The 21,267-nt window shown below is 49.2% G+C and overlaps 1 protein-coding gene across 7 annotated transcripts in view; it reads left to right on the plus strand.

Annotated features, from left to right (window-relative positions):
• Positions 1-12,451: 12,451 nt before the first annotated feature.
• Positions 12,452-21,267, plus strand: part of LOC116954678 (uncharacterized) — a 51,616-nt gene continuing 42,800 nt past the window's right edge. For all 7 annotated transcript variants that reach the window (XR_012929684.1, XM_076052503.1, XM_076052505.1 and 4 more), the window contains exon 1: positions 12,452-13,289. Coding sequence is in view for 6 of the 7 variants with exons in the window: in XM_076052503.1 (XP_075908618.1) it covers positions 12,812-13,289 (478 nt within the window). In the remaining variant the exon portion in view is untranslated. The remainder of the gene's footprint in view (positions 13,290-21,267) is intronic.

Raw genomic sequence — 21,267 nt, forward strand, 5'->3', positions numbered from 1 at the left:
GAGTCATCAAGTTTTACTAACCATTTTATAAATGCTCTATGTGCCCTCCACCTGCTGTACGGAAAACATCGAGACGCTAGTTGAATTCGTCCCAAACACCTCTCAAAATGTCTTCTTCCACTGAAGTCACCGCTGCCGTGATTTTATTTTGAGGTCATTCAGCTTAGTCGCTAATGGTGGCACAAAAACACCACGGTCTTTTGTGCCACCGTGCTCTTTGAGATTGGCGGATCAATGCCAAAACGCCGTTGAAACGCACGCTGCACCAGCAATAACGGGTTCAGTCTTGCTGAACTGCAGAACGCAAAAGGCCCCTTGTGTTTGCGGGGTCACCGTCTTGCGCATGACTGAGGCTAGAGGCTGTTTGTGTGCTGGGAGAGGCATCGAGCGGTCATCATTTTAAACTCTGTGCTCCGCCCTCTCTATGCCCCGCCCTCTCTATGCTCCACCCTCAGAACCTCCACCTCTCTGTGCCCCTCTCTGTGCCCCACCCTCTCTATGCCCCGCCCTTTCAAGTGGTAAGAGTTACATTCATGGGCGGTTCGTGATTGCAAAGACATAGCGATTTCAAATCGGGTCCATCTCTTTGAAACACCCTGTTTTAGCCTTCATATATTGGTGCCTGCACGTAAACAGAATTCACCGTTACGTCTTACACGACCCATAATTTGAACAGCAGTTTAACACCTAGCGGGCTTTCGCGACTAATATTATTCATAATAAAGGTTTTTGGTTCAGGTCGCGTTGGTATGAATGTGTACTTAGGCGATCTAACCCAAAAACCTTTATTATGAATTTGAACAGCATTCATTCAAATACTTCTGGACCGGTTTCGACACAGGGCGTCTCATCAGCGGAGTCAGCCGCATGAAATCAACGCTGGCGAATATTCAGAATCAGAATGTTTGTTTCACACTGGGGGAATCCGATGAGCTACAAAGCTCTTTCGTCACAGATGTGCGGTAGGGGCGGGTCGTAAAGTTACAACAACAACTAGTAGAAAGAGACGATAGGAGTGCGGAGTATTTGAAAGGTAAAACAAAACACTTAAAAACAAAGAAAATAAAGAAAATAAAAAATATATTCGTGCAAATTGCAAAAGTGCAACAAATCCTGCCCATTGTTCAACACTAAATGCAAGCTTGGGCAAGGTCAGAAAAACAACAACAACAACAACAGTCACGAACCACACCAAGACAACAACAACAACAACGCACAGTCCCTGAATAACATTGCACATTCAAATTTTACGATCAGGATCAACGTTACAACTCAACTCTTGCCAATGTGCTTTAGTTGTGTTGTATGTGGAGAGACGGATACGTGAAGGAAATAGATTCTCAACTTCCCTGTTATGTCAAGATAGTTCATGCGATTCGCCCTAGCAGCTGTAGAACACCAGAGTCTGAAACCGAAGATTTCGGGGAGTCGACCCAGACCTGGGGACCCCCTCGTGAACGCCACTGCAGAGACCCCGACTTCACTGGAGCGAACTTCAAATGAGACTCGACCCCCGCCCCTCTTTCCCACTTCCTTCCCCGAAGAAAAGGGATCCGACGCACCACGTGCCGCATAAGGGGCCGTCCATAAATGACGTCACGCACCTAGGGGTGGGGGGGGGGGGTCAGACATTTGTGACGATGTGTGACGAGAGGGGGGGGGGGGTGTTGAGAAATGTGACGTCACGTAAACTTCAAATAAATATAGACAACACGTTCTACTTAATTAAGTAGACTTTTTAATAAATGTTTTCTCCTACAACATCAGAGTGCAGCGCCACATTAAATACGCACTACAATGACAATAGTTTGAAGCGATTTGAAGCATTTTTTGGGGGGGGGGCAGAGCTTTGTGACGTCATGTTTGAGGGGGGGGGTCTGACTTTTTGTGACGCCGTGTGACGAGGTGGGGGGGGGGGGTAAAAATCGTCCAAAATCGCGTGACGTCATTTATGGACGGACCCTAAGGCCAGAGTCCTACGCGTCCGCGTTTGGTGTCTGTCCGAGCCGCCTATCCCGCTATGCGCCACTCACATGTCGCGGACGTTGTACACCCCCCCCCCTCCCCCCCGTGGTTGGATCAGTAAAAACTCCCCAGGACTTAATTCAGGTATTCACGATTAAAGATCTTCACGTATAATTAGGCCTCGGCAAAGGTAAGGTAAAAGGTAAAAACAACGAGCCGACCTTTACCCTACCTTTTACCCTTACCACAATACAATCACTCTACCCTTACCTTTTACCCTCTAGCAAGGTAGGGTAAAAGGTCAAAAGCAACGAGCCGACCTTTACCCTACCTCTTACCTTTACCCCATACAAATTACCCTATTACAGGGTAATTACTGGGGTACTACACGTGAAAAAGGTTTGTAATAGGTAAATGCTAGGTAGAGCGCTTTATTCATATAGAACACTCTCAATGATTCCAATTTTAAATGGAGGCCACAGGCTATGCCACGGAGCTTTTAGCGAGCGGTAAACAGGTTATTTACCGGGTAATACTTCGCGCTACCTTTACCCTACCCTTTACCTTACCCCTTGGCATGTTGACAACTTTACCGTTTAACCTTTTACCCGGTACAAATGGTGAATAACTTTACCTTGCCGAGGCCTACGTATAATATATTCAAACTAAAAGATGGAACCATTTTTATGTTACCAGGTAAGGCCCACCGAGCTCTGTAGCGTTGTTTTTTTTCTTTCAGAAGCGACCTGGCCACAAGCGATAGCTCAACGAAGTTGGCTCATCACGTGGGAATTCATAGCAGCCAAATACTCTCAACGCGTGATGTCGAATCTAAGTGCGGAGGGAAAAACCCGGAGATCCTGCAGAAAAATCCACGCAACCACGGGGAGAACTTGCAAAACTCCAAATATACAGCAGGCGTCAGGGCCGGAATAATACCCACAACGTCCTGTAAACCCGGCGAGGCAGTTAACATCTCATAGCCACCGTGGGAAGCAGATAACCTACTTCACCAGATTAATTTGATTCGTGAAGAGTTTGTTTTACCAGTAGCCATTAAGAGTGGCATCATTCACATGCCGATTTTAAAACCGGTAATCAGTCAGCAAGTTTTAAAAATAAATTCGCATCATCAGGCCCCCATGTTGTCAGTCTATAAATCGTATTATCCACTCTGTATCTCTACTGGTCTCTCTATCCCTGCACTCTGAAGAAGGGCCATTGCCTAAAACGTCACCTATAATATATTTATTTTATTTGAATGCCGCAGCATTATTGATGAACGCGTTTGTTAATTGTGGCTGCGCATCACTCTTCTTTGTATGCGTATGGCAGTCATATGTGCCACGAGTCTCTGTGTAGTTCTATAAGTCTGTGTGCATCTCTATGTATCTGGACCTCCTTGCGTCTGGCAGTCTGCGTCAGGAGCTCGACGGCCCCAACGTGGCGGTCTGCTGCTGCTGCTGGCCACGACGAGAGGGCTTCAGCAGAGAGTTCGTGTCGTTTTGCTGTTGAAGGAGCCCAGACCACAGTGGGGTTACTGTGCGCTCCATAGTTTTGGTTTGCATGGCCACAGTCGCACTCCATTGGCTTGTCTTTCATGCATCTCTGTGAGTCTCTGTGTATCTCTCTGCATGTCTCTATGTATTTCTGTGTGTCTCTATGTGTTAACGCTACCGGAATTTGACCGGTAGCCAATGGAGAGATAGTGGGACATGTGTAATGTGCTCATGAAATTGTGTACGTGGTGTAAGCGCTCTAGCAACTGCATTCTAAACAAGTTGGAGTCCAAATTTTGATTGAAAGCTTTCGTGACTGCAGTGACTCATATTCTTGGTTCTTTCGGTAAAGTCACGTTGAAGGGAAACAATAAAATAATAAAATACATATAAAACAATACAATTCTCACGACGTTTCGACTGCAACACAAGCAGTCATCATCAGGTGTGAAAACCAACGCCACTTCTTTCAAATGTTCTTGCCGTTGGTTTTCACACCTGATGATGACTGCTTGTGTTGCAGTCAAAACGTCGTATAGAATTTTATTGTTTTATATATATTTTATTATTTTATTGTTTCCCTTCAACGTGACTTTACCGAAAGAACCAAGAATATGAATTGAAACATATTCTTGGTTCTTTCGGTAAAGTATCGGTAAACTGTTATTGTTTTATTTTTTTATTATTTCCCCTTCAACGTGACTTTACCGAAATAACCATTGGAGTCCGCCCAACACTTTTCTCGGTATCCCAACCGGTAAGGCTTTGCAGTAGTCGAAGTCGAGAAGACACAAAAGGCATGGACCAGTCTCTCCAAGTCAGCAGGTGACAGGAAGCGTTGCATTTTGGCAATATATCTTAGGTGAAATGAGGGACATTTTAACCACCTGAAATAAATGTGCCTGAAAAGATAATCACTGCTCAAACTGAATAGCAAGGTTTCTGACCTCCCGTGCGGGACTGACAATCGTGACCATCAATCAACAAACGAGGTGAACCAATTTGATCAAGATGCAAAGGGGAGCCGATGAATATGGCTTCGGTCTTGTCGGCATTTAGGAGCAGTCGGAGGTGCGGTGTACAGTGAGGGAAAAAAAGTATTTGATCCCCTGCTGATTTTGTACGTTTGCCCACTGACAAAGAAATGATCAGTCTATATTTTTAAAGGTAGGTTCATTTGAACAGTGAGAGACAGAATAACAACAAAACAATCCAGAAAAACGCATGTCAAAAATGTTAGAAATTGATTTGCATTTTAATGAGGGAAATAAGTATTTGACCCCCTCTCAATCAGAAAGATTTCTGGCTCCCAGGTGTCTTTTAAAATGCAAATCAATTTATAACATTTTTGACATGCGTTTTTCTGGATTTTTTTGTTGTTATTCTGTCTCTCACTGTTCAAATAAACATACCATTAAAATTATAGACTGATCATTTCTTTGTCAATGGGCAAACGTACAAAATCAGCAGGGGATCAAATACTTTTTTCCCTCACTGTATGCATGTACTGTTGAACTTCTTTCGCACTGTACGTAGCCAAACGTGCTAATCGGAGGTGCCTCTGTACCAAGCGTGTGTGTGTCAGTGTGTGTTCACCATGGTGTGGGGAGCGGGAGTGTAGCGGTTAGCGCGTTGCGCTACGAACCTTCCTACCCGAGTTCGATTCTCGCTCACGGCCCAAATCAGTGACGATTATCTGAACCGGTCCTGGGCCTCCCTTAGGTCGGCTCAGCCTCAAATGAGTACCTGGTGTGGTGTGTACAAACATCGCCTCTGGGGAGACAGAGGCGGCAGGGCGTGGTGCTGGCCACCCACCCCCTCGTGTGCCATTCTGGCCTTCATAGGTGCTCGCTAACAGCACTTGCCCCAACAGTCTGTTACAGGCTACAGGAGGGCGGGGGAGATTTTTATTGTCACCTGCCACGATACTTCATCCACAGCAATGCTCCGCATCCACGCTGGACGTCACGTCAGCCACGTGCTGTCCTTTGGCTGCCACTGTCACTGCTATTGACCACAGGCCACGATCCCTCCTATAACGGCGTGGTCCGCTCAAGTTTACACTTCAAGATCTATTTAAAGCTTTCGTGACTGCAGGGATTCATCTTCTGGGTTTTTTCGGTAAAGTCACGTAGAATGGAGATAAAATAATACAAATAATAACAGAATAAAATTCTCACGACGTTTCGGCCACAACACAAGTAGCCTTCCTCAGGTGAAGAAACAGGACTGTCCGGAAGACAGCGCTTGAGTGAACCCTGGCAAGCTTGGTAGCGTCTTTTAAGCTGTGTGGGAGGAACAGAGCGCCTTGACAAAGGAGTTTAAACTATACGACGGTCAATAGTATAGTTTATAGCATTTTGTATAATAATAAATAGTATAAAAGTGTAATGTTTAACATAATTCATAAGGCAATATATAGTACCGTAATTGTATAGTGAATATACAGCAGTGTGGTATACAGTAGGGTTGGTAGAATAATACACAGTGTAATACTACAAGTCTAATATTTTATAGTCTAAAGTATAGGGTAGTGTATAGTAACGCATTGTATAATTCAAGGGTGGGGTTTGTCTATGGATACGATATTATACAATGTAGTTTAGATTGGAAGGTATAATATTGTAATGTATAGTAGTCCAGTTTATAGCATAGTTATAACGCAACACAGGACAGAACAGTGCACCGTGGCTGTTTCCTCCCCCCCCCCCCCCCCTCCGTTCCGAACATAGATGGACTCGTCCGTCTGAACAAAGCTCGTCGCTCTCTGTGGTGCTTATCCCTCACACCAACATCATGTTAATCCCCCAGTTACATGCTAATTTATATGTAAACTCCTCTCCCCCCTCCTCCATTCCGAACATAGATGGACTCGTCCGTCTGAACAAAGCTCGTCGCTCTCCGTGGTGCTTATCCCTCACACCAACATCATGCTAATCCCCCAGTTGCATGCTAATTCATATGTAAACTCCTTTGTCAAGGCGCTCTGTTCCTCCCACACAGCTTAAAAGACGCTACTCAAGCGCTGTCTTCCGGACAGTCCTGTTTCTTCACCTGAGGAAGGCTACTTGTGTTGTGGCCAAAACGTCATGAGAATTGTATTCTGTTATTATTATTTTTATTATTTTATCTCCATTCTACGTGACTTTACCGAAAGAACCCAGAATACTTCAATTTCTCTTTTCGTATCTTCTCAGATCCGTGTGTTCCTCTTTTAAGTCTCAGTGTATTTCCAGCCACGTGTCTCTCCCCATGCTTCTCCCTGCACATGTTCAGCATTTATTCAATTTTCTTTGTCAATGCCCTAACCTTTCTTTCTTCTGATCACCGTCAAAGCACTTAATATAGCTCGTCGGTTCGCAACTCAGTCATGTATGTATGTGTGTGATTAACTTCTTTCGGAGGTGCGGGGGGGGGGACAACAAACTAAACACAATTGCTGTCGTGGCTCGGTTGGCCATTGCTGACTTCACTCTCTCTCTCGACACTTTTGTCCCACACTCTTAAGGCGCCGCGGCATCTAGGAGATGTTAATGCCCTCGCCTGGTGTGCAGGAGGTTCGTGGGTTCGATCCCGACCCTGACGTCTCGATATATTTGAAGTTTGCGCGTCTCTCTCTCCCCGTGGTTGCGTGAACATTTTCTTCTGATCCTCCGGGTTTTCCCCTCCGCATTTAAAGTCCACTTCATGCGTTTTAAAGTATTTGGCTACTATACATTGCCACGCGATGTATTTGTGATGGCCCGGTCGCTTCTGAGAACGAGCTAATGTAGCTCAGTGGGCCCTTATCTGGTAAGTCCAAACATGTTGTACGGCATGTACACTAAACACGGGGAATGACTTTACAAGTTGTATAATCTCCTGTAGATGTAGATGCCATTGATTTTTCACGTTCTGCAGATGTAGATGCCACTGGATTCTTCACGTTTTGTAGATGTAGATGCCACTGGTTCTTCACGTTCTACAGATCAAGATGCCACTGGTTCTTCACGTTCTGCAGATGTAGATGCCACTGGTTCTTCGCGTTCTGTAGATGTAGATGCCACTGGTTCTTCATGTTCTGCAGTTGTAGATGCTACTGGTTCTTCATGTTCTGCAGATGTAGATGCCACTGGTTCTTCACGTTCTGCAGATTTAGATGCCACTGGTTCTTCACGTTCTGCAGATGTAGATGCCACTGGTTCTTCACGTTCTACAGATGTAGATGCCACTGCTTCTTCACGTTGTGCAGATGTAAATGCCACTGGTTCTTCACGTTCTGCAGATGTAGATGCCACTGGATTCTTCACGTTTTGTAGATGTAGATGCCACTGGTTCTTCACGTTCTACAGATCAAGATGCCACTGGTTCTTCACGTTCTGCAGATGTAGATGCCACTGGTTCTTCACGTTCTGTAGATGTAGATGCCACTGGTTCTTCATGTTCTGCATTTGTAGATGCTACTGGTTCTTCATGTTCTGCAGATGTAGATGCCACTGGTTCTTCACGTTCTGCAGATTTAGATGCCACTGGTTCTTCACGTTCTGCAGATGTAGATGCCACTGGTTCTTCACGTTCTACAGATGTAGATGCCACTGGTTCTTTACGTTCTGCAGATGTAGATGCCACTGGTTCTTCACGTTCTGCAGATGTAGATGCCACTGGTTCTTCACGTTCTACAGATGTAGATGCCACTAGTTATTCACGTTCTGCAGATGTAGATGCCACTGCTTCTTCACGTTGTGCAGATGTAAATGCCACTGGTTCTTCACGTTCTACAGATGTAGATGCCACTGGTTCTTCACGTTCTGCAGATGTAGATGCCACTGGTTCTTCACGTTCTGCAGATGTAGATGCCACTGGTTCTTCGCGTTCTACAGATGTAGATGCCACTGGTTCTTCACGTTCTGTAGATCTAGATGCTACTGGTTCTTCACGTTCTGCAGATGTAGATGCCACTGGTTCTTCACGTTCTGCAGATGTAGATGCCACTGGTTCTTCACGTTCTGCAGATGTAGATGCTGCCACCGACATCTGTTGTGATGCAGTTGAACTTAGGACTCTCGATCCGAACAGGCGACTGGACATACGGACCAGGTTTTTTTTTCGTATCTCTGAAAGTTCGTAAGTCGAATATTCGTAAGTGGAGGAGTCCCTGTAAATTGTCGCCGTTGAAGATAGGAGAAAGTACTCTCCATAAGAGGGAGCCTCTCTCTCCCTGGACCGTGGTGGAGACCTCCAGCAGTGACGTGAGCAGGCAAAATTGCAGAAATGTCCCCATACCTGTGTCCAGGTTGTGCGAGATACTTTTCACCACTCTTAACTTTGCAACCTCACTTGAAGAAACCAAATATATAAATGGCTTGGAGCGTAGTTACAGATTTAAGACTCATCCTGTACAAGGGTATTGATCACTCCTTCGAACACATTTATATTTACAACAACAACAAAAGCACTGCGGTTGTCATACTTTCTTGAAATATTAAATTAAAACGTCTGGGCCAGCACGATAAGAGTAGGCCAAAAAAACATTCTCTAGAGGAGGCCGTTTCGCCAGCGGGTGTCTGAGCAAGCAAAATTGCAGGGCTGCGCCTTTAACCTACACCTTGCCTGGTGGTGCCCGGGTCGCAAGCGATAACCCACACCACCACCACCCCTAAACGTGTGCTGATAAACCCACCGTCAAAACAACAACAACCGCCATTCACCACTAAATGGCGGAGACGTGCCAGACTAGGTGCACGTTTTAGGCCACGTGTAAGTGTCGAAGGCTCGCCGCTGGCAGGAGGTCACGGAACAGACCCAGGAGCCATGGGTTGGCTGACCGAGATGACTGGCAAGGTTCGCCAACTGAGCTCGCCACTGTGCCAACTTTGCTGCATTTTATCCGCCCGGCGCTCTGCTCCGTCGTTGCTGTTGTTGCTGTTGTTGTGAGAGCGTCGCCGCTCTGACACTTGTTGCCGGAGGGCGACTGCCTCCAACTCCCCCGCTAGCGCCCCTTAACGAACCTCCCTCTCGCACAAACGCACCAACACCCAGCCATGAGCCACTAAGTGACGGTGACGTCACCGCGGTGCCTGTGCCAGGCCAGATGCACTTTGAGGCCACCACGTGAAGTGTCGAAGGCTCGATGGGTTGCCTGACAAACAGTGACAAAGATCCTCCTTCAGTGCCGGATTAAGCTAGTGCGGGGCCTGTAGCATACGTTATAAAGGGGTCCTAACTACAAAAAAACACGTAGATATTAAAACACGTAAAAGCTTTACTCGCATAATAAAGTTATTGTATTTTTTCATTTGCTATACAGTCAGATAATACGACAAATCGCTAACCTTAAAACACCCGGTCGTTCATAAAAGCCGAAGGCGGTATAGTACTATAGTCATAGACCAAGTGCAGAATCACTGAACCAGAATTGATCGCTTGAAAGCATTTAGCGCGGGGCCCTTGAAAGTGCGGGGCCCGTAGCATATGTAGCTACTTTTGCTACAACGATAATTATCTGGCTGTATAGCACTGTCCCCCGTATAGCCTTAACAGACTGTTAGGGCAAGTGCTGTTAGCGAGCAGCACCTATTAAGGCCAGAACGGCACACGAGGGGGCGGGTGGCCAGCACCACGCCCGGCCGCCTTTGTCTCCCCAGTGGCGATGTTTACGCACCGCACCAGGTACTTATTTGAGGCCGAGTCGACCTAGGGGAGACCCAGGCCCGGTTTAGATAATCGCCGCTGATGTTTGCCGTGAGCGGGAATCGAACTCGGGCCGCCAGGTTCGTAGCGCAGCGCGCTAAGCGCTACACCACCGCTCCCCAAACGCACGCACGGACACACCGGGGGTTAGCGTTGCCCCTACACAGTACACGCAGTGCAATGTATCCCAGGGTCCATCTGAACCGCACTCAGAGCCCCCCGAGGTATGTACAAGTCGCCGGGGGCTCTACAGTCCTCGCCCCCAGGCTAACCGTTAAAGGGGGGAGGAAGGTTGGTGGACTTCATCGTTTTACTGCCTGCAATTGACTTCAGGAGCCGCACCTGCCGTGTACGCCTTTAAACACCAAGGGGGGTGGGGGGGGGATCCATCTGCCGTAGAAGAGGTAGTCTACAGTGACGTCTGGTTTCTGTTATCCCCATCTATTATGTATGCCAGAGCTGTAAACTATATTAGCTGCAAACACAACAGCGTCTATATAACACACACAGTGTGATGCGAATGTGAAGCGCTGAACGCTGTGTTCCATAGATCGTAATGTCGTTATTATGTTAACCTTGAATGTGAAATAAATTTGTGCAGTTTTATGGTAACAAGCCGAGGACTTCAATGGGGTTTTTTTTATCCATGCGAAATGTCATTACCCGTACAATTGTAAGAGTACAGGGGATCATTGCCCCTTGTTTTTGGTTGCCGCGGTGACGAGATGTTAACTACATCGCCTGGTATGGAGGAGGTTGTGGGGTTCGACCCTGACTTCTGCTGTATATTTGGAGTTTGCACGTTCTCCCCGTGGTCGCGTGGATTTTTTCTCCGGATCCACGGTTTTCCCCTACACATTTAGAAACATCCATGAGTCTAAAGTATTTGGCTGCTACAAATGTTCAACAAAAGCCACTTCGTTGAGCTATCATCTGCGATTGCCAGTTCGCTTCTGAACAAGAGCTATTTAGCTCAGCGGGCCTTACCTGGTAAGGGGCCGTCCATAAATGATGTCACGCACCTAGAGGGGGGGGGGGGGTCAGACATTTGTGACGATGTGTGACGAGGGGGGGGGTTGAGAAATGTGACGTCACATTAAAATGCGCAACTTTTAATAAATATAGAATTGTTATAACAACACTAATTGTTATAACAACACTCCTACAACATTAGAGTGCAGCGCCACATTAAATACGCACTACGATGGCAATAGTTTAAAGCGATTTGAAGCATGTTTTATTTTCAAAATGGAAATATTTGGGGGGGGGGGGCAGAGCTTTGTGACGTCATACTTGAGAGGGGGGTCTGACTTTTCGTGACACCGTGTGACGAGGAGGGGGGGGGGGTCAAAATCGCGTGACGTCATTTATGGACGGCCCCTCAACAATCAACGTAAATACTGAATAATAAACATGATTGAACTTCAGTGGGTTCATAACCATCATACTGGTAGGAACCTCCTGGTTACACCAGCCCACAGGGGATTATTGTGTCCGTCCGTCCGTCGTACATCCAAAAATGGGAGGGGCGGGGCTGGGTGGAGAGGGGAGGGTGGGGAGGGCTGGGTGGGGAGGGTGGGCAGGGGCTAGGTGGGGAGGGTGGGGAGGGGCTGGGTTTGGGAGGGTGGGGCTGGGTGGGGAGGGGCTGGTCACCCCGTGGTGCCCTTATAAAACTCAACGTTTCACCTACTCACGCCGGCTTGTGCCCGCCCTCACAGTCGGGCATATTTGCGGAATACACCACGTGGTGCAGCCGTTGACCCTGGCCATTGACCGAGCAACCCAACGTTCCTACCAGCTCCCTCCGCAGGAATGTGTTTAAAATGGTCACCGCACCTCTCATAAATGCAACTCTACCACTTTCACCCTCACCGCTACAATTACTACCGTTCAATTACCATCATCATTGCACTACACTGCCAGCCAACCACTATGACCAACACTTGGACCAGTATCATCACCGCCATTGCTAGTCCCATCACAACCACGACCAACCACCACGATAATCACTCATCACCATCACCACGATCACCATCACCAAGTAGAATTCCTCGTATCATCACCATCATCGTCAGTACCATCACGAAGCATCATCACCACCACCACCACCCCTCGGCAATGAATACATTTCACGTGGATATTGACGCCAGGTCTTCCACACCACCACCAACCACGTGCTGTTTATCCACGTGACAGCGCGCTCTCAACCCCACCCCATCTCTCTCTTCTCAACGTACCAATCAACACGCGTCGCCGTACAGTCACGTGCAACACCGCCGCCCAATGAGTGCTAGCGGCAGCCCGAGTATAAGAGGCGCGGTCAGTGAGCCGCTCAGGCTTCATTCGGGCGCAGCGAGGCGCCCGGTAGGAAGTGGATCCTACGTTCGTCCTGATCCGGACCACCACCACCGCAGCAGCAGCAGCACGAGTCGCCCGTGCTGAGCAAATGCGCGATCACCCGACGCCACGGCGAACAAAGGACTCGCGCACACGGCAACCGACAAGATACGCGAACGTATCGAAGCGCACGGCGCATCGCGGTTCATAAAACGCCGAGCCTAACCCCGGTTAACGCCCGCAAAGTAGTAGGGAACTTTTTGTTTGTTTGCTTGTTTTGTCGAGGTCGCGTCCCACCACCCCCCCCGGTCGGCGTTTGCTCCCTCGAGGGGCACGCGCCGATGTCTTCCTCGCAAGTGTCCCGGGTCCGACGCAACGGCTCCCCCCCGCAGCCGGGCCGCAAGCACCAACCCCTGCGCGCGACCGTTCCCTTCCAGCTGCTCGGCGCGGCCGCCTCGACCGCTACCCGCGGCCCTGCCCCGGCCTCCAGCCCTGCTGCCCAGACGCAGCAGGGCTGCCCGCACAACAATGCGGGGGGGACAGCAGCAGCTGCTGCTGCTTCCTCCTCCGCGGCGGCGGCAGCGGCTACTACGCCGGCCACCATCGCCCCGGCTGTGGTGATGGTGGCGGCGGCGACGACGGGCAGCCCGGCGTCTTCCCCCGCAGCTCAGGCGGCCGCGCCTGGGTTCGGCCCCGGGCACGGCGGCGCGGCCCAGCCGGGCGACGCGGGCTCGGGGCCGGCTGCTGCTGCTGCTGCGAGCCCCGCGAGGCAGGCGGCCTCGCCTGAGCCGCGCAGCCCCGGGTCGCCCGGGTGCAAAGGTAATGAGGAGCTGGTGGGGGTGGTGGTGGTGGTTGATGGTGGTGGTGTTGGTGGTTGATGGTGGTGGTGTTGGTGTTGTTGCTTCGCTGCCCCACCTATAAACCCCCCTCGTGTACCGTGCGGGCCCTTCGGAGGCGTCAGCTGCCAACTCGCTCAGGGCACTACTCTCTCCCAACAAGCTGTACAGGATACACGGGTGATCTCTCTACGTGCACTGTGCGCTCAACTTCTTTCGCACCGTACGTAGCCAACCGTGCTGTAATAAGAGGTGTTGATGATGGTGGTGGTGGAAGAGGAGGGGTGGAGTTATTGCTGGTGGATGATGGTTATGGTGGTGGTGGAAGAGGAGGGGTGAAATTGTTGCTGGTGGATGATGGTGATTTTGATGGTGATTCTGGTGCTAGTGGTGATGCCAGCTGTAAAGCAGCTTTTAAAGCTGCTGGTTATTAATGTTGCTGATGCCGCAACCACTATTGCTGCTGCTGCCAATGTTGAAGTTGGTGGTGCTTGCGGATCTTGTCACAACATCTAAAACTAAAAACTAAACACAATTTTTTTAGTTTTTTGTTATTATTTCAACCAGGCAAACGGCCCAGTGAGCTTGTACTGTAACATAGAGATCCTTGTTCACAAGCGGGACCTGCCTGTCGCAAATGATAAAATCGCTCAACGAGAAGTCCTGTATCATCAACGCGTGGGAAATTACAGCAGCGGTCAAATAAAAGTTCCTCGAATTCGTCCGTCCGTGTGCTGCACAACGCGGTGTGCGGAACTCGCTACAAGAGTTGCGTGTCACAACTCCACTGCTGGATAGGAGCCAGGTCCCCGCCACATGGGGGTGGTTATTGGGCCAACCTTTAACCACGCAAGCCTGTGGTATAACGCGATGTTGTGTGCCGCGCTGCACATGTCCACGTGTGTCTCGCACGTTGCTTTAGCGCTGCACTTAAACAACACGCGCGCGTTCCAGCACTGCTAATGCAGCAACAACGCAGGACACGGTGCAGCCTTACAAGTACGGAAACCACCCACCCTCGGGTTTGCGATCTTGTACACGAGGTGGTGTGTGATTTGCGTGCTCAATACATGGCACGTGTGCTGATAACGCGAATGCTGGCGTGAGCAGTACGCAACCCACACATCGCCATCGGGTTTGCAATCTTGCAAGAGACGTTTGTGTGTGTGTGTGATTGTGTGAACTGCAGGACACGTGCGTGCACTATGCAACTAGGGCTGAACGATTAATCGATTTCGAATCGAAATCGCAATTTGAAACCATGCGATTAGCAAATCGCAAAGGCTGCGATTTTTTTTGCCATTTGAATAGACCGATTACTCTCTTATTGGGATTGTTTTATTTTTTTATTATTATAACTTTATTTAACTTAAGTGTTATATATTTGTTCTATTTTAATTAAAACATTTTAATAAATACATATTGGATGCAATTCATCTTTTACGTTCTCATCCTTGCATTAGTATATATAGAGCAGTTAATATGTTGATGGTATCACGTGGTAATGATCCATCACGCGTTTTAAATATTATACACTGAATATTGAACTGAAGCTTGACTTTAAAAAAATGTAATCGCAAATCAAATCGTAATATATCTGTCAGAAAAATCGCAATTAGATATTTTCCCGGCATCTTTCAGCCCCTATATACAAATCACCATCGGGTTTGCAATCTTGTAAGAGGCGTTGTGTGTGATTGTGTGCTCTAACAGCACTTGCCCCAACAGTCTGTTCAGGCTATACGGGGGATCTTTGTCTACAGGACACGTGCTGATAACGCGAATGTGTAGAGGCGGCAGTTCCGGGACTACGTTAACAGCGACAAATGTCGTGGCCCGTGTCACTGTAGTGGAGCATACCTGTGTCTAACGCCCTTATCAGTGCCCTACCTTATTACAGAACAATTCAAAACCTGACTGGTCACACCGTGCCCCTTTATAAATCTCAAAGTTCATCCTACAAAGTCCCAAACGCAAGGGCGAAACACAAAAAATAATGAGGCAATATTTATTTTTGCCCGTATTGAAACGACTGTATGCCATATGGATCTGAAAACTCTATTTCCCTGTACAAGAATACTGGGTAAACCGTATGGGTTGACCGGTGTGTAGTAGCGGTGTGTATAGTCGTGTAGTGTACGGTATTATATAATAGTGTGTATAGTAGTGTAGTGTATAGTAGCAAACCTATCAAACCCTTATGAGTGCCCTACCTTATTACAGACCAATTCAGACCTTATTGGTCACCCCCGTGCCCCTTATAAATCTCAACGTTCACCCTACAAAGTCCCATAACAAGGGGCGAAACACAAACAAATAGACAAAAAAATGTAAATATTTTGCCCGTATGGAAACGGCTGGCCTCCGTGTGGACCCTGAACTCAATTCCCCTGTACAGGAATACGGGGTTAATCGTATGGGTTGACAGGGTGTGTGGTGAAGGTTACAGTGTGAATGTTGCGGCAACGTGCAGCGGAAAAATCCCGCAATGTGACTTTAGTTTTTAACAAGCAATCCCGTGCCCGCGCATCCATTGCAGGTTGCGTGGTTGGTAACGTGCTCATTATTAGCGATGCGAATTAGTAATTTCTCGCGCTCTATGCTGTTGTAAACAGAATAACGAGCAGTGTCACAACAACAACCTGAGTCTCTGTCCAGAACACGAGCAAACGGTACGTGAGCACTGCACGTGTGGTATGTGTGTGTGTGTTAAACACTGAACAGTATAGTTTGGTGCACGTTAGAGGAAGTTTTTTTGGCTGTTGCGTAGCGGACTTCGGGGATTATTCACCGACGAGAGGAAACGTGGCATGGATGTCCGGAGAACTTCTGCCTAAGACGATAGGCCGCCAACAACCTTGTTAACGCCATGTGGCAAAAAAAAATAAGAATGGTGTTAATAAAGAATTAAAGCTTTCGTGACTGCATAAGAGAATAGTGTTTTCACCCTTTCTGGCAAATAAAGCAGAAGTTGTGTTGAGACGTTCCACACCAAAGAGAAATCTCTTGCAAGCAATCAAGTTCTGCACTGACTACACCACTGGTACTTGTGGTGAACATGCAAACAAACGTGGCTGTGATAATTTATGGCATTAGCTTTGAAACGGATTGGCATACACCAGAGACGGCGGCCTTCTTTCATGGCCTAGTCTCGCCACCAGTGTCAGACCAGAGACTTAACGCCAAAAGGCGGACGGTACAATGACAATGCCACACGTGGCAGAGCATTTCTAGCTCGGGATGAGGCGCTGTGTTCTATATCCACTGACCCCGCGCCCATACAGGGCATCCGTGAAAAAGAGCTTCACAGCTCAGTGGATTTCTCCAGTATAAAATTATATTCTCAGTCTTACTTGCCCCAATCGTCTTGTTGTAGGCTAGGCGGAGGGGGGGACCTTTTGTCTTTGGACTTTTAGGCACACGCGAAACTAAAACAAAAACTATATTTGTCCAAGGTCCAAAAATACAAACTCCCATTGCAGGAACCACGTGGATGACCGAAATCCCCTCCATCTGCAATATTGTGATTTAAATAGAGCGCACCGGACCACACTTTGCGGGATTTAAAACGCCACACATCACACTCGCCTGCAAGAGTTTAAACAAGGTACGACACTGCTGGTAAGGACCAAATAAGTCAAAACTAGTGTTGCCAGAGTGCTTGGGGATAGGGTGGGGGGCGGGGTAGTTGTGCGTGGGAGTAGTACAGTTAAAGACTTGAATGTTATTATTACGTCAAACAAAAATCCAGACCCTTGCTCGTAGATTATCGTTGCAGTGGGGAGGCCTGCGTATTGTGGTGGGTAGATCGTGGCTGATTGAGGATGATGAAGTGGCAGGTACAGAAAGTAGGAGGCATTAACTCCCTCGCCTGGCATGCAGGAGGATCATGGGTTCGATCCCGACCCTGACGATGCCTGCTGTATATTTGGAGTTTGCGTGTCTCTCATCATCATCACGGTGGTGAGATGTTAACTACCTCGCCTGGTGTATCCAGGTCATGAGTTCGTTCCCGACCCTGACGATGCCTGCTGTATATTTGGAGTTTGCGTGTCTCTCATCATCATCATCACAGGAGTTGTGTTAAAGATGTTCAAATACCAAATATAAACTTTTGCAAGGAATCAAGTACTGCATTAACCACCACACGGTAAATGTGGTGAACATGGCTCTCATAATTAGAAATGCATTACTTTGAAACTGATTGGCCTATACCAGAGACATCTTTGCATGTTCACCGCAAGGACGTGTGGTTAATGCGAACTTGATATTTCCTTGCAAAAAGGTCCTCTTATTTGGTGTTTGAACATCTTAACACAACTGTTGTATTGCCAGAAAGGGGTAAAACCCATTTTTATTTTTTACACTTTGAAACTGGCAAAAAGGGTCCCCATCATACAGCTGCTCACCCCGAGCTCTCAATTCTCTGCTACGTGTGGCATTGTCTTTGTACTGTCCGCCTTTAGGCGTTGTCTTCTGGTCTGACACTGGTGGTGAGACTGGGCCACTAAAGAAGGCCGCTGTCTCTGGTGTAGGCCAATGAGTTTCAAAGATAATGCCATCAATAATTATCAGGGCGTGTTTGTTTGCATGTTCGCCACAAGTGCCGCGTGCGGTTAATGCAGTCGCTCGATATTCCTTCTTGATTTGAAGCTTTCGTGACTGCAGGAATCCATAGTCTCTGGTTCTTTCGGTAAAGTCACGTAGATAGAAAAATAATGAAAGAAAACGCTAAAAAAAATTCTATCCTACGTGACTTTACCGAAAGAACCCCCATAGAGTATTGATATTCCTTGCAAAATGTATCTATCTGGTGTTTGAACATCTTAACGCAACTCCTATTTTATTGCCATAGTGCTGTGAATGAACACCTGTGAAAGCCGGTATGGCATACAAAGGAGGGGTGGGGTGAGGAGCCAACACCACCCCCGGCCGCCTTTGTCTCCCCGGTGCTGATGCTGACAAACGCCGCACCGGGGGGGGGGGGTAGGTTCCAGGACAGGTTCCAATTCGTCACCGTTGTTTATTCGCCTGCGAGTGGGTTGTGAATCGAACTTGGGTTAGTCGGGATTCATTGCCCCAGTGCGCTAACCGCTGCGCCACCGCTCCCCCCGTGTGTCTTGTCCAGTTGAACCAACGTAGGCTTTCGCGACCACTATTGTTACGGCTTCACTCCCCCAACACACAACCGGTGTGCTGACGTAGTAACGAATTGGCACGTTTTGTTTGTGACAAACCTTTACGACGTGTCTCGTCCACTCGCTCGCTCACATAATGGGCGATGATGGTGGTTGCGGAGGTTGGCTCGTGAAGGACGCTGCTTACTGGGCAGTCGGAGGCCAGTTGCCCTCTGGCAGAGGAGCGATGCTCTCTCAACAACGAGCGGAGTGCCGGGTGGCTTAAACGCAGCAAGTTGGCACAGTAGGGGGGGGGGGCACAGGTGGTGCATCGGTCAATCATCTCGGTAAGTAGTCGACTCGTGGCACCTGGGTCTGCCCAGTGACTCCTGCCAGCGGGCGTTCGACACTTCAGGTGGCCTTAATGTGCACCGAGCCTGGCACAAGCGCCTTGGTGACGTCACCGTCACTTAGTAGCGAATGGTGTGTCGTTGTTGGTGATGGCTGTGTGGTGTAGCGGTATTGTCGCGGTTATCGTGCCGCTCTACGAACCCGGCCACCTGAGTTCTATTCTCGCTCACGGCCAACACTGGTGACGATTATCTGAACCTGTCCTGAGCCTCCTCCCCTAGGTCGACTCGGCCTCAAATGAGCACCTGGTGCGGTGTGTAAAAACATCGCCACTGGGGAGACGGAGGCGGCCAGGCGTGGTGCTGGCCACCCCCACCCCCTCGTGTGCGGTGCCGGCCTTCACCGTTGGCTACTCGCTAACAGCACTTGCCCCCAACAAGTCTGTTCGGGCTACACGGGGGAACTTTTCCTTTGTTCGGTGGCGGCTGTCGTCGTGTAAGCCCCAGTGTTCATGCATGCATGCATGCACACACACAGGACTCTTCATCATCGATATCATCGTAGCCACGGCCTTTCCACTGCTGGATGAAGGGGCCTTCCCATTATCATCATCCTAATCATGAGCCATGGACTATCCGGTGTTGGATGAAAGTCAACATAATGCACCATGGTCGAGCCACTGCTGGGTGAAAGTCTACATCGTGATACATGTGTTGAGGAGACGGCTTGGGAGGTAAGGGCTTTCGCCAAGGGTTTATTCAAGATATTACGATACACAAAGGGTGACAACTCCCAGGGTTTAGGTGGTCCTACACTAAGTCCTGGTCCAGCCCGGCTAGCTCCGGTCTCTCTCTCTCGAGTCGGATGGGGGAATTTTCCAACCCCACCGACCGGGAAGAGCAGCACCTCCTACGGCTACCACCGGGCTTCACTCCAGACTCTCCACTCGATCCCTCTCTACCCCTGGTTCCCTCTCCACCCTTCTCACTCTACCCGTTCCCACAGTGACCCCGCTTTTGTCACGGGGGTCCCCCTTAAATACGAGAGGAGACATGATGTCATCGAGCCGCCCAGCGCGCATGACGTCACGTTTCGTGACGTCATCGATCCGCCCGGCACACATGACGCCACGTCCCCATTTTACTCCTCCACGTGGTTTATCCACTGCTGGATGAAAGCCTCTACATCATCCTGAGCCATGGTGTTAACCACTGTTGCACGAATGCCCTCCCCATCATTATCGCCATCATGATCCCTGCTCTCTCCACTGTTGGAGCGAAAGCCTCCCCGCCGTCATCACTGTCATCACAACATCGTTGCGAGCCGTGGTCTATCTACTGCTGGAGGAAGGATTCTCCCCCCCCCCCCCCATCATAATTTTCGTCAGTCGCGAGTAGCGTTCGAGTCATTGCCCCCTGTTGCAAGGCATCCACAATCGTGAACGTTTCACACCCCCCCCCACCTATCATGTTCATTATCATGATATAGTTTTACCACGTGCCATTGACTATCCACTGCTGGATGCAGACCTGCCCATCATCGCCGCCGTGTCTCACCATCGTCGCCCTCCTCCAACATCACGCCGTGGTCTATCCACTGCTGGATGCAGGCCTCTGCCCATCATCGCCACGGTCTCTCATCATCGTCACCATCCATCATTCTTCCGTTTGGAACTTGAACGGCTGTTCGGAACAGACGCTGGAATGCGATCGTGGCTCGTGGCGCTTTGTGCCGTCATCAACCCCGGTGGTGGAGTAGGAGGGCGGCCGCTCCTCTTGCGTGGCGTTGTTATTGTCTATCAAAACCTCGTGTACGTACGCGCGTTTGCGTGCGTGTTGGGGTTCATGGTGGTGTAGCGGTTGGCGCGCTGCACTACCACGAACCCCGGCGATTCCGAGTTCGATTCCCGCTCATGGTCAACACCGGTGGTGGTTATTTGAGCCGGTCCTGGGCCTCCCCTAGCTCTGCTCTGCCTCAAATGAGTACCTGGTGGGGGTGTGTAAAAACGTCGCCCCGAGGGAGACAAAGGCGGCCGGGCGTAGTGTTGGCCACCCATCCCCTCGTGTGCTGTGCCGGCCTTCAGAGGTGCTTTCCTAACAGCCCTTGCCCCAACATTCTGTGAAAGCTGTATGGGGGATCTTTGCCTTTGCGACCTCACTCTACTCCCCTCCACTCACTCTCCTGCCTCTCCCTTCTCACTCTAACCCGTCAGCCAAGACTTTACGTGAGGCAGGGAAGGAAGATGGAGTGCTGCAGGGAAGGAGGGGAGTGAGGCAGGGAGGTTCCCACAAATTCTTTTCACTTTCACGGACTGGCCCACGTGGCTCTGCGACAGCGAGTTAAAATCCTGGTCAGGGGTCGTCTAAGCCTACACCGTGCCTCCCCAGGGTCCGACTAAACTAGTTCCGTTTTTGTGGGAAGCGGGGGGAGCGGAAGTCAACAGCAGTTGTCTTATGGGACATTCCCGTCCCTCGCCATATCAATGTGGAATCT

Source organism: Petromyzon marinus, chromosome 56 (genome assembly GCF_048934315.1).
Source record: "Petromyzon marinus isolate PM22_M1 ecotype Great Lakes invasive population chromosome 56, UKy_Petmar_22M1.pri1.0, whole genome shotgun sequence".
In the NCBI taxonomy this organism is placed as follows: Eukaryota; Metazoa; Chordata; class Hyperoartia; order Petromyzontiformes; family Petromyzontidae; genus Petromyzon; species Petromyzon marinus.